Source organism: Canis lupus, chromosome X, assembly GCF_048164855.1.
Source record: "Canis lupus baileyi chromosome X, mCanLup2.hap1, whole genome shotgun sequence".
Classification (NCBI taxonomy): Eukaryota; Metazoa; Chordata; class Mammalia; order Carnivora; family Canidae; genus Canis; species Canis lupus.
In genome coordinates, this window is record NC_132876.1 from 110,792,086 (window position 1) to 110,804,435 (window position 12,350).

The following is a 12,350-nucleotide window of genomic DNA, read 5'->3' on the forward strand; positions in this document are numbered from 1 at the left end:
CTTAAAAATCCAGCTCTTTGAACATCATTTATGTTCACCGGCTAAACATCTGACTTCCGATGTTCTCTCTGTTTGGGTAATTTTGAATCTACTGTCCTTCTGCCTTCTCTGCCCTTCCCTGCGTCTTTACCTAGTGAACACCATCTTGTCTTTTAATCCTCAGTGTAGACGTCTCCATTGAAAAGCCTGCCACCACTGCCAGCCTGGCTTAGGTCTTGCTCTTCTACGCACACTTAGCCTCCCATTCCTACCTGTGTCAGAGCCATCAGAGGCATAAGGATAGTAGGAATATTACTGGATGATTGAGCATTACTGGACCAGGGGTTGTGTAGTACTCTTGTCATGACGTTAATATTAATAACCATACCACTGCGCCTCACGTTGTCCTCAAGGGAACTGGGGGAGAGATTTCTCATCTCGATTCTCTACATGAGGAAATTGAAGCACAGAGAAGTTAAGGAACGCGCCCAAGGTCACACAGCTGAGAAGCAGAACTCTGGTCTTTGCACCCGTGTGTTCCCCGAGAGCCTGCACTGTTCACCTCAGTGCTGTCGGCTGGAGGGTCTCGCTTATCATGCATCAGAACCACCTGGAGGGCAGACAGCTGCCCCCACTCAGAGTTCCCCAATTCAGTAAGTGGAGGGCAGGAGCTCATGTGTTTCCGACAAGCCAGTGGGTGACTTGTGCTACTGGTCTGAGACCACACTCTGAAAACCATGGCTCTGGGCTGCCCATCACTTTATTGAAATCTCTCCCCAGCTAACACGGGGAGCTCCTTAGGGCAGGATCTGTTGGTTGTCTTGTTTCCTTTTTTCCTTTTCTGTCCATAGTCCTGGCACCTAGCAAAGCCATTCTGATAGGAAGTAGGCCCTCGGTACGTGTTTATTTATTTGAATGAATGAATGAGGAAATGGTTCTGGCCTCCTGTGTAAGTGTATTTTTTTCTGAGCATTTTGAAATTTCTGAGTATTTGAAGAATTCTCGGGTTTTATTAGTCACATACCTGGTTGGCTGCGAGGGGACATGTCCTGGAAGGTTTTGTAAGGTTGTTGATTGCCTGATTTCAAAATACTTTGAAGTCACAAGTCACATCTGTTATATTTGGCTCACTGTTCTTTGCAGAGTGGAATGCTCATTGCCTGTGAATTCACACCATGATTAGATGGAAAGAGGTTCTTTGGCCTTTTAGCAGATTTGAAGATTTCTTTCCTAAAATAGCTCTTTCGTTGATCTAAAAGGACTCCATCATAAATGTGGTGGCTTTAAGAATGATGGGACGTTTACTTTCTGGTTTAGAGCTTCATTAAATGCCTGTATGGCATGGAGTAGTTGAGTAGGAGGCTGGGGCTCTTTATCTCAGCTGGCTCGGCTCGGTGTCACCAAAACCAGGGATCAAGTGGCAAACGAGACATTTCTGAGGGCCTGAGAGCTTTCTTTGTTTCTAGCAATTAAAATTTGGCCTAATGATATTTTCTTATACGTTACTTTTCTTTTGAAATAGGAATTGCTAAAATAGTTGTTTTTATTATAATAGGCTTTGCAAGAACTTATTCAAAGCACAAATAAGCAGGTAGACAACCTTTGTGGAATTGTTTCAGAAATGCAACCTCCTTGGGAGAAACCACTGTTGCCAAATCCTGTAAGTATTATCAAACCACTTCTGCTACTTCGATATACCTCTCGTTCCTAAAGGTACCAATCACTTAGAAGTGAGAGAGAACTAATGCCTCTGAGATTAGCAAGGCTGGTGTACACTTACGTTAGCACATAGGACCTTAAACCTCTCTTGGAGGAATACTGAAGTTTAGGTTTGAGAAATCATGATGCTGAATATTTTTACGTTTGTAACCGTGATGTATAAAATGCAATCAAAATGTTGGGTCGAAGAGGAATAAAAATCATACAATAAAAATTCGGCATTTAGCCTTAACCGTGGAAAATGACATTGCAAAGCAACTAGGTATTTGTGCTTTTATCGACTTTTTAATTCTTTTTTTAAAGATTATATTAAAAAAATAAAAGATTATATTTATTTATTCACGAGAGACACACAGAGAGAGGCGCAGAGACACAGGCAGAGGAAGAAGCAGGCTCCACGCAGGGAGCCCGACGTGGGACTCAATCCCAGGTCTTCCGGATCACAACTTGGGCCGAAGGCAGGCACTAAACCGCCGAGCCACCTAGGGATCCCCTAACGACTTTTTAATTCTTATGGGCACAAATTTATGACATGTTTGTGTTAGTTTAGAGGTCACTTGGATTTACACAAAAGAGTTTTAGTTGTATACCTCAGATAGAAAGTAAGTCCAGGAAGCAAAGAGGAGAGCGTAACCCATTGTGTTCTCTTACCCTGGACAGGGAGCCGGAGGCCCATCTGTAGCAGTGCAGGCCAGGGCCGACCCTGTAGGAACAGCTCTTCAGCCAGCAGTGCTCTCTGAACTGCAGGAGCAGGTGCTCAGGGAAAGTCCACCACTTCCCAAAATTGTCTCCACATATTCATTACAGCACAGTCTCTCACCAGAGAGCTCAGTTGCTCCTCTTGCCATGTCCTGCTTTGTCAGTGGAGGAGTGGAAGGTGCCCACAATTGCTTGGCCGGTCAGCCTCCTCCGGCAGCACCTACAACTGTCCAGCCGCAAGGAGTGCTCCGTGTGGCACACTCGGCCCATGGCTCCACCCTATGGGAAGGTAGGTGCTCAGGCCCAGACCCGGGCTCGTTGACTTTCTGCCTCCTTTCCAATCTTGGTGAGTTTGAAGGGACACATACTATAATAGCATCCTTTCATCTGGATTAAATAGCATTCTTAATGCAAACTAGCAATAGCTGGTTTTTAAGTTGATGTATGGTTGGCTACAGCTATTCTTGGGGAAGATTCTATTTATTTGAGAGAGAGAGAGAGAGAATGAGAGAGCGAATGAGCAGTGAGGGGCAGAGGGATAGCCAGATTCCCTTCTGAGCAGGGGGCTTGATCCAGGGATTCCAGGATCATGACCTGAGCTGAAGGCAGACACTTAACCCACTGAGTCACCCAGGAGCCCATAGAGGTTTTTTTTTTTAATTAAAAGTTTTATGAAATAATTGTAGATTCCTATGTAGTTTTTTTAATAATAAATTTATTTTTTATTGGTGTTCAATTTGCCAACATACAGAATAACACCCAGTGCTCATCCCGTCTAGTGCCCTCCTCAGTGCCCGCCAACCAGTCACCCCCCCCCACCCTCCTCCCCTTCCACCAAGCCTAGTTCGTTCCCCAGAGTTAGGAGTCTTCCATGTTCTGTCTCCCTTTCTGATATTTCCTACCCATTTCTTCTCCCTTCCCCTCTATTCCCTTTCACTATTATTTATATTCCCCAAATGAATGAGACCATATAATGTTTGTCCTTCTCCGACTGACTTACTTCACTCAGCATAATACCCTCCAGTTCCATCCACGTTGAAGCAAATGGTGGGTATTTGTCATTTCTAATGGCTGAGGAATATTCCATTGTATCCATAGACCACATCTTCTCTATCCATTCATCTTTCGATGGACACCGAGGCTCCTTCCACAGTTTGGCTATTGTGGACATTGCTGCTATAAACATCGGGGTGCAGGTGTCCCGGCGTTTCACTGCATCTGTATCTTTGGGGTAAATCCCCAGCAGTGCAATTGCTGGGTCGTAGGGCAGATCTATTTTTAACTCTTTGAGGAACCTCCACACAGTTTTCCAGAGCGGCTGCACCAGTTCCCATTCCCACCAACAGTGCAAGAGGGTTCCCCTTTCTCCACATCCTCTCCAATATTTGTGGTTTCCTGCCTTGTTAATTTTCCCCATTCTCACTGGTGTGAGGTGGTATCTCATTGTGGTTTCCTATGTAGTTTTAAGAAATAATTGACTGATACCTCTTACCCAATTTCCCTCAAAGGTAACATCTTGTAAAACTCCAGTAAAATATCACAAGCAGGATATTTTTTTTAAGATTTTATTTATTTATTCATGAGGGACACACACACAGAGAAAGAGAGAGCGAGAGAGAGAGAGAGAGAGAGGCACAGGCAGAGGGAGAAGCAGGCTCCATGCAGGGAGCCCAATGTGGGACTCGATCCCGGGTCTCCAGGATCAGGCCCTGGGCTGAAGGTGGCGTTACACTGCTGAGCCACCCAGGCTGCCCCGCAAGCAGGATATCGATGTTAATGTAAGCCACAGATATTATTCAGCTGTCCCCAGTTTGACTTGTTTCACTGTGTGTCTGTGCATTTAGTTCCATGCAGTTTTATCACGTGAGGTTTGCATGTCCCCCACTATAGTTAAGGTACAGAACATCTCTGTCACCAGGATGGTGACTTGTGTTGCCCCTTTACACTGTACCCATCACCCTCTGGTGGCCTTGCTCTCCCCATTCCCCTTTCCCTAACCCTTGGCAACCACCAATCTATCCTAGCTCTCTAAAATGTTGTCACTTCAAAATTGTTATATAGTTGGATGCATACTGTATGTAACCTTTTGATATTGGCTTTTTTCCACTCCAGGTAAGTCCCTGGAGATAAAACCAAGTTGTTGCATGTTTCACTAGTTCCTTCCTTTTTATTGGTCAGTGCTGTTTCACCGTAAGGTATGCTGTACTTTAACAGTTCATCTGTCAAAAAAAAAAAAAAAGTTCATCTGTCGAAGCAGATTTTCATTTTTCTCCCCCTGCTCCCTCCGGTGTTTGACTATTAGAGAAGTAAGGCTCCTGTAATATTCATGTACAGGTTTTTGTGTAAATAGAAGTTTCATTTCTCAGACATGAATGCCAGGGAGTGCAATTTCTAGTTAGATGTTAATTGAATGTTTAGTTTTAGGAGAAACTACACGTGCCATTTTATGTTGAGGCCAGCTACGTAGGAGTGATCCAGTTTCTCTGAATCCACATTTCTGTTCCTTCCATTGTTTTTTTTTTCTTAAAATTTTTTTTATTGGAATTCAGTTTGCCAACATATAGCATAACACCCAGTGCTCATGCAGCCAAGTGCCCTCCTCAGTGCCCGTCACCCAGTCACCCCAACCCCCCGCCCACCTCCCCTTCCACTACCCCTTGTTCATTTCCCAGTCAGAGGAGTCTCTCATGTTTTCTCACCCTCACTGATATTTTCACTCATTTTCTCTCCTTTCCCTTTATTCCCTTTCACTAATTTTTATATTCCCCAAACGAATGAGACCATATAATGTTTGTCCTTTTCCGATTGACTTATTTCACTCAGCACAATACCCTCCACATCGAAGCAAATAGTGGGTATTTGTCGTTTCTAATAGCTGAGGAATATTCCATTGTATACATAGACCACATCTTCTTTATCCATTCATCTTTTTTTTTTAAGATTTTATTTATTCATGAGAAACACGGGGGGAAGGGGGAGAGAGAGGCAGAGACACAAGGCAGAGGGAGAAGCAGGCTCCACACAGGGAGCCTGACGTGGGACTCGATCCCGGGTCTCCAGGATCACGCCCTGGGCCTAAGGCGGCGCTAAACCGCTGAGCCACCTGGGCTGCCCTCCATTCATCTTTCGATGGACACCGAGGCTCCTTCCACAGTTTGGCTATTGTGAACATTGCTGCTAGAAACATTGGGATGCAGGAGTCCCGGCGTTTCACTGCATCTGAATCTTTGGGGTAAATCCCCAGCAGTGCAATTGCTGGGTCGTAGGGCAGATCTATTTTTAACTCTTGGAGGAACCTCCACACAGTTTTCCAGAGTGGCTGCACCAGTTCCCATTCCCACCAACAGTGCAAGAGGGTTCCCCTTTCTCCACATCCTCTCCAACATTTGTGGTTTCCTGCCTTGTTAATTTTCCCCATTCTCACTGGTGTGAGGTGGTATCTCATGGTGGTTTTGATTTGTATTTCCCTGATGGCCGGTGATGCGAGCATTTTCTCATGTGCTTGTTGGCCATGTCTATGTCTTCCTCTGTGAGATTTCTGTTCATGTCTTTTGCACGTTTCATGATTGGATTGTTTGTTTCTTGGACGTTGAGTTTGATAAGTTCTTTATAGATCCTGGATACTAGCCCTTTATCTGATAGGTCATTTGCAAATATCTTCTCCCATTCTGTAGGTTGTCTTTTAGTTTTGTGGACTGTTTCTTTTGCTGGGCAGAAGCTTTTTATCTTGATGAAGTCCCAATAGTTCATTTTTGCTTTTGTTTCTCTTGCCTTCATGGATGTATCTTGCAAGAAGTTGCTGTGGCCAAGTTCAAAAAGTTGCCTGTGTTCTCCTCTAGGATTTTGATGGAATCTCGTCTCACATTTAGATCTTTCATCCATTTTGAGTTTATCTTTGTATATGGTCAAAGAGAGTGGTCTGGTTTCATTCTTCTGCATGTGGATGTCCAATTTTCCCAGCACCATTTATTGAAGAGACTGTCTTTTTTCCAGTGGATGGTCTTTCCTCCTTTGTCGAATATTAGTTGACCTGTTCCTTCCATTGTTCCTTCTTCTGATGCCTCATGAATCCTTCTTTCCTTATATCCTTTCTGATAGAAGATTTTTCTTTGACCTTTCGGTAAGAGTAAGCCTGCTGGAGACAAAATCTTTTTGTGAGGTGTTTTTATCTCCCCTTCTTTGTGGAAGGATAGTTTCATCTAGTATAGGATTCGTGGGTGTCAGTTCTTGTATTACAGCCCCTGAAAACTTTTTATTTATAGAAATGCCAGGGAAAGCAGAAGCCAGCCTTGGAAACAGCACTGAGTCAATACATTACCCAACTTCATTGGGAGATGACAATGGCCAACATAATGTCTCTTCATCCGTTTTCATCCAACATAATGTCTCTTCATCCGTTTTCATCCTTCCCAATTTTGGTGAGTTTAAAATGATACATATTACAAGTTGGGCCTGTAGATTCACCAACATCCTTAATGCAAGTCAGTGCCAGCTTGTTTTTTAATGAAGCTTTTTATTTTGAAATAATTGTAGATTCATGTGTAGTTGTCGGAAATTAGGTAGCAATCTCGTTTATGTTTTACCCATTTCCCCCAATGATAACGTCTTCTAAAAGTTGGTACAACTGAGTACTGGCATTGATTAAATCCACATTTGTAGGTGTGTGTGTGTGTGTGTGTGTGTGTGTGTATGTGTATTCAGCTTTATGCAGTTTTATTGATCATCACAGCTGTGATCCAGCACACTTCCATCATCACCGCATATTGCCTTTTAGGACCTCAACCACCTCCATCCTTTTCTCTTACACTAGCGAAGAGTGAACTGATTTCCCTTTCTATAATTTTTCCACTCGAATATTGTTATTTAAATGGAATAAAATGCTATATTTATAAAATGCTATATATATATACATATATATGTATATGTATATATATATAGCCTTTGGGGCATAGCTTTTTCTCTAAACCTAATTTTCTGGAGATTCATACCAATAGTTGCATGTATCAACAGTTTCTTCCTTTTTATTGTTGAAAGCTCTCCCATGCTATGGATGTACAACTGTTTCTGTTTCTTCACCCATGGAAGAATATCTGGGATGTTTCCAATTTTTGGCTCTCAGAAGTTTAACTCTGTGAACAGTTATATACTGTTTTTTGTGTCCACTTACGTTTATGTGTATATTTTTTGAGGTGAATGCCCAAGAGCACAATTCTGGGTCATGTGATAATTTCATGTTTAGTTTTATAAGAAACTGCTAAAATGTTTTTCAGGCCATTCACCTTTCCACATGTAATATATAAATGATATAATTTCTCTTTATGCCTATTTCTTCTCTTTCCATTATTTTTTCTTCTTGATGCTCAAAGATCCATTCTTTGATCATCTCTTTTCTGTTGAATATTTTCCTTTGGCCTTTCTTTAAGGGCAAGTCTGCAAGGGACAAGTTCTTCTGGTTTTTCTTCGTGTGACAATGTCTTTATTTCCTGTACAGTAATGAAGGATAGTTTTGCTACCTATAGAATTAATAGTTGAGAGTTCTTAAGTACTTGAAAAATGTTCTTTCTGTACAAATACCAGTGATAACAGAAACCAACTTGGAAAACAACCCTGGGACAAGAAATTCTGGAACTTCACTGAGAAATGGCAGTGACCAATGTCCTTCATCTGTCAGCCTTCCACCCAATTTTGGTGAGTTTCGAATAGTGTGTGTTACAAGTAGCACTGTTTAATCTAGATATATCATCAATATCCTTAATAGAAGCCAGTGGTAGCTCATTTTTAAAATTAAACTTTTTATTTTGAAACAGTTTTCAATGCATGTATATTTGTAAGAAATAACATCAAGTCGTACATTTTACACTTTACCCATTTCTCCCACTGTTAACATCTTGCAAAACTGCAGTACAATATCACAACCAGGGTATTGACATTGATACAATACACAGATATTATTGAAATGTGCCCAGTTCTATTTGTAGTGATTTGTGTGCATTTGTATTTATTTCTATCTCATTTTATCACACGAGTAGGTTTGATGTCCATCACCACAGTCAGGATACAGAATGGTTCCATTGCGGTCAGGATGCTTCATCTTGCCCCTTTAAAGGAGATTTTATTTATTTATTATTTGAGAGAGAGAGAGAGAGTGCATGAGCAGGGGGAGAGGGAGAGAGAGAGAGAATCTCAAGCAGAGATTCCTCACTGAGTGCAGAGCCTGACACAGGGCTCCATCCCACAACCTTGAGATTGCGACCCTGAGCTCATGACCTGAATCGAAATCAATAATCACAGGCTTAACTGACTGAGCCACCCAGGCACCCCTCGTCCTGCATTTTTAGAGCCACACCCACCTCTTCCAGGCTGCCCTTTCTTTCCCATTGCCCATTTCCCTAGCCCCTGGCAAACACTACTCTCTATAATTTTGTCACTCCAAGAGTGTTCTCTAAAGGGAATCTTAAGGTATGTAACCTTTGAAGATCGTTTAGTTTTTTCAGTCAGCATAATACCCTGAAGATTCATCCAGGTTGTTGCATATGTCGGCACTTTCTCCCTTTTCTGTGGTTGCAGTGCACAATAGTTGTTTGTAACCATTCACCCACTGAAGGACATTGGTTGTTGTTGGTGGTTTTGTTTTTCTTCCAGTTTTTGGTGTTAGTAGTAAAGTTGCCATGAACATCCACGTCCAGGTTTTTACGTAGATATGTTTTTGTTTCTGTCATGAATGCCAAGAGTGCAGTTGTTGAATCTTATGGTAATAGCGTGTTTAGTTTTATAAGAAACTGTGAAACAGCTTTCCAGAGAGACTGTACCAGTTTTCATTCTCACCAGCAATGTATGAGTGATCACATTTCTCCCCATCCACATTTCTCTTCTTCCCATTGTTCTTTCTTCCTGAGGTACCACATTTCCTTCTTTCATCCTGTCCTTTCTGTTTGAAGATTTTCCTTTCATCTTTCTCTACAGGTAAGTCTGCTGGGGACAGATTCTTTTGGACTTTCTTTTGCAAAATGTCTTTGTTTCTTTTACTTTTCCCCCTGAAGGATAGTTTTGCCTCATGTAGAATTCACAGTTGAGTGTTCTTGTCTTTCAGCAGTTGAAAAATTCATACTTATAGAAATGCCGGAAAAATCCAAAACCAGCCAGGAAAACAGTTCTGAGACAGTCTATTACCCAGCTTTATTGGGAAATATCAGTGGCCCAGATACTGACTCTTCATCTGCTTTGGTCCCACCCAATTTTGGTGAGTTTGAAATGATACATATTACATGCAGTGCTGTTTAATCTAGATCCATCAACATCCTTAATACAAGCCAGCTATAGCTCTTTTTGAAACTTTTAATTTTGATGTAATTTAAGGTTCAATGCAGTTGTAAGAAATAATACAGAGAGATCCTGTTTATGCTTTACGTATTTTACCTAGTGATACCACCTTGCAGAACCATAGTACAGTGTTACAACCCAGACATTGGCATTGATGTAATTCACAGGTGTTATTGAAATACCTCCAGTTTTACTTGCATCTGTGTATGTGTATATGTGTCCCTGTGCTTGTGTGTATTTAGCACTATGCAATTTTATTGTATGAGTGGGTTCACATGTCTACCGCCACAGTTGAGGTAGAGATCATTTCCATCACTCAAGGATTCCTTGTTATTGTGTCTTTTTACAACCACACCTACCTTCCCTGCCTCGAAGACCCATCCTCAACACCTGGCTATATCTGATATTTTCTCCATTTCTATAATTTTGTCTCTTCAGATTGTTATATAAGTGGAGTCACATATGATATAACCTTTTGGGGTTAGCTTTTTTTTCCCACCCAGTTTAATTGCCTGGAGTCTCATCCAGTTTGTTGCATGTATCAATAGTTTATTACTATTATTCCTGAAAATAGTATTCCGTGCTATGGGCATGTTACATTTTGTCTGATTGTTCACCTGTTGAAGGATATCTGGATTTTTTTTTCAGTGTTTTGCTATTAGGAGTAAAGTGGCTATAAATATCTGTGTACACATTTTTGGGTAAATATGAGTTTTAATTTCTCACCTATTGATGGAGAGTTTCCCATGGTATAGATACACAACAGTTTTTTTTAAACATTCACACATTGAAGGACATCTGTTTTTTCTTTCCAAGTTTCTGGATACTAGAAGTAAAGCTGATCTGCTGTGAATATTCATGTACTAAAAAAAAAACAAAAAAATATTCATATACTGATTTTTGTGTAAATACAAGTTTTCATTTCTCTGTCATGAATGCGGAGAGTGCAATTGCTAGGTCTTATGGTAATAGCATGTTCAGTTTTATGAAAACTGCCAAAACAGTTTTCTGGAGAGGCTGGACTATTCTACATTCCCAAGAGCAATGTATGGGTGATCTAGTTTCTCCCCATCTATATTTCTGATCTTTCTATTATGTTTCTTCCTTACCGATGCCCCAAGATTCCTTCTTTCATGCTATCCTTTCTGTTAGAAGATTTTCCTTTAGCTATCTTTTAATAATCTGCTAGAAACAATTTTTAAAAATTGTTCTGTTGTGGGAGAGTATATTTATTTCCCTCCTCTTCCTGAAAGATAATCTCACTCAATGTAGAATTCATAGTTGAGCATTCTTGTCTTTTGCAGTTGAAAAAGCTGTACTCGTTGAAATGCCGGAAGAAGCTGAAACCAGCCTGGAAAACAACCAATTGATTGATCAGACAATCAATTACCAAACTTCATCAGGAAATGGCCGTGGCCCAAATCCTGTCTCTTCATCTCTCTCCATCCCACCCAATTCCAGTGAGTTTGAAATGATACTTGTGTCAAGTAGCACTGTTTAAACTAGAAGTGTCAACATCCTTCGTGTCAGCTAATGATACCTTTTTTTTAAATTAAAGTTTTGATATTGTAATTTGAGATACCCATGTAGTTGTAAGAAATCATACAGAGGGATCTCATTTATGCTTTACCCATTTCTGCCAACAATAACACAATAACATCTTGCAAAACTATGATAGGCCATCACAACCAGAGTACTGACATTGATACCTTCCACAGATCTTACTGAGATGTCCCCAGTTTAATTGTATTGATTTTGGTGTATGTGTTTAGTTCTATTAGATTTTATCACATGAGTGGGTTTGATGTCCACCACCACAGTCAGGATACAGGACATATCCATCAACATCATGAAGATGCCTCATCTTGCCTTTTTGTAACCACACTCATCTGAGTATAATTCCCTGGAGAGTCATCTGACTTGTTGCCTGTATCAGCATTTCCTTCTTTTTTATTGCTCTGTACTATTCCGTGGTGTGGGTGTTCACAGTTTGTGTATTGGTTCACTGTTGAAGAATGTCTCAACTTTTTCCGGTTTTCAGTATTACAAGTAAAGTTGCTATGACCGTTTATTTACAGGTTTTTGTGTACACATAAATTGTTACTTCTCTTAGATGAATGCCCAAGGGTGCAAATGCTTGGTTGTATGATAATTGCATGTTTAGTTTTATGAGAAACTGCCCCATGGTTTTCCAGAGAGGTGGTACCATTTAACTTTTCTACCAGCAACATATGATTGATTCAGTTTTTCTGCATCCAGATTTCTGCTGCTTTCATTCGTTGTTCTTTCTTCCTTCTTAATGCTCCAAAATGTGTTTTTTCATCATTCTTTTCTGATAGAAGATTTTCATTTAACCATTTTCTTTTCTTTTTTTTTTTCATTTAACCATTTTCAAATGTAAGTCTGCTAGCGACAAATACTTTTGGCATTCCTTTGTATGAGGATTCATGATTTCCCCTTCATTCATTCTTTGTTGTTGTTTTTAATAGTTTGGATATTCATTTCTTGTTTTCAGCAATCATTGAGGTATAACTGACAAAGTTGTAATATATTTAGAGAATATACAGTGTGATGACTTGATATACATGTACATAGTGAAATGATTCCTGCCATTGAGTTCACTAACATATCCA

At 40.6% G+C, this 12,350-nt stretch overlaps 1 protein-coding gene across 2 annotated transcripts in view; it reads left to right on the forward strand.

The window, feature by feature from the left end:
- Positions 1-12,350, forward strand: part of BEND2 (BEN domain containing 2) — a 68,063-nt gene that overhangs the window by 17,406 nt on the left and 38,307 nt on the right. For both annotated transcript variants that reach the window (XM_072817151.1, XM_072817150.1), the window contains exons 5-10: positions 1,535-1,639; positions 2,359-2,686; positions 6,660-6,815; positions 7,975-8,085; positions 9,488-9,637; positions 11,022-11,177. In XM_072817151.1, coding sequence (XP_072673252.1) covers positions 1,535-1,639; positions 2,359-2,686; positions 6,660-6,815; positions 7,975-8,085; positions 9,488-9,637; positions 11,022-11,177 — 1,006 coding nt within the window. The remainder of the gene's footprint in view (positions 1-1,534; positions 1,640-2,358; positions 2,687-6,659; positions 6,816-7,974; positions 8,086-9,487; positions 9,638-11,021; positions 11,178-12,350) is intronic.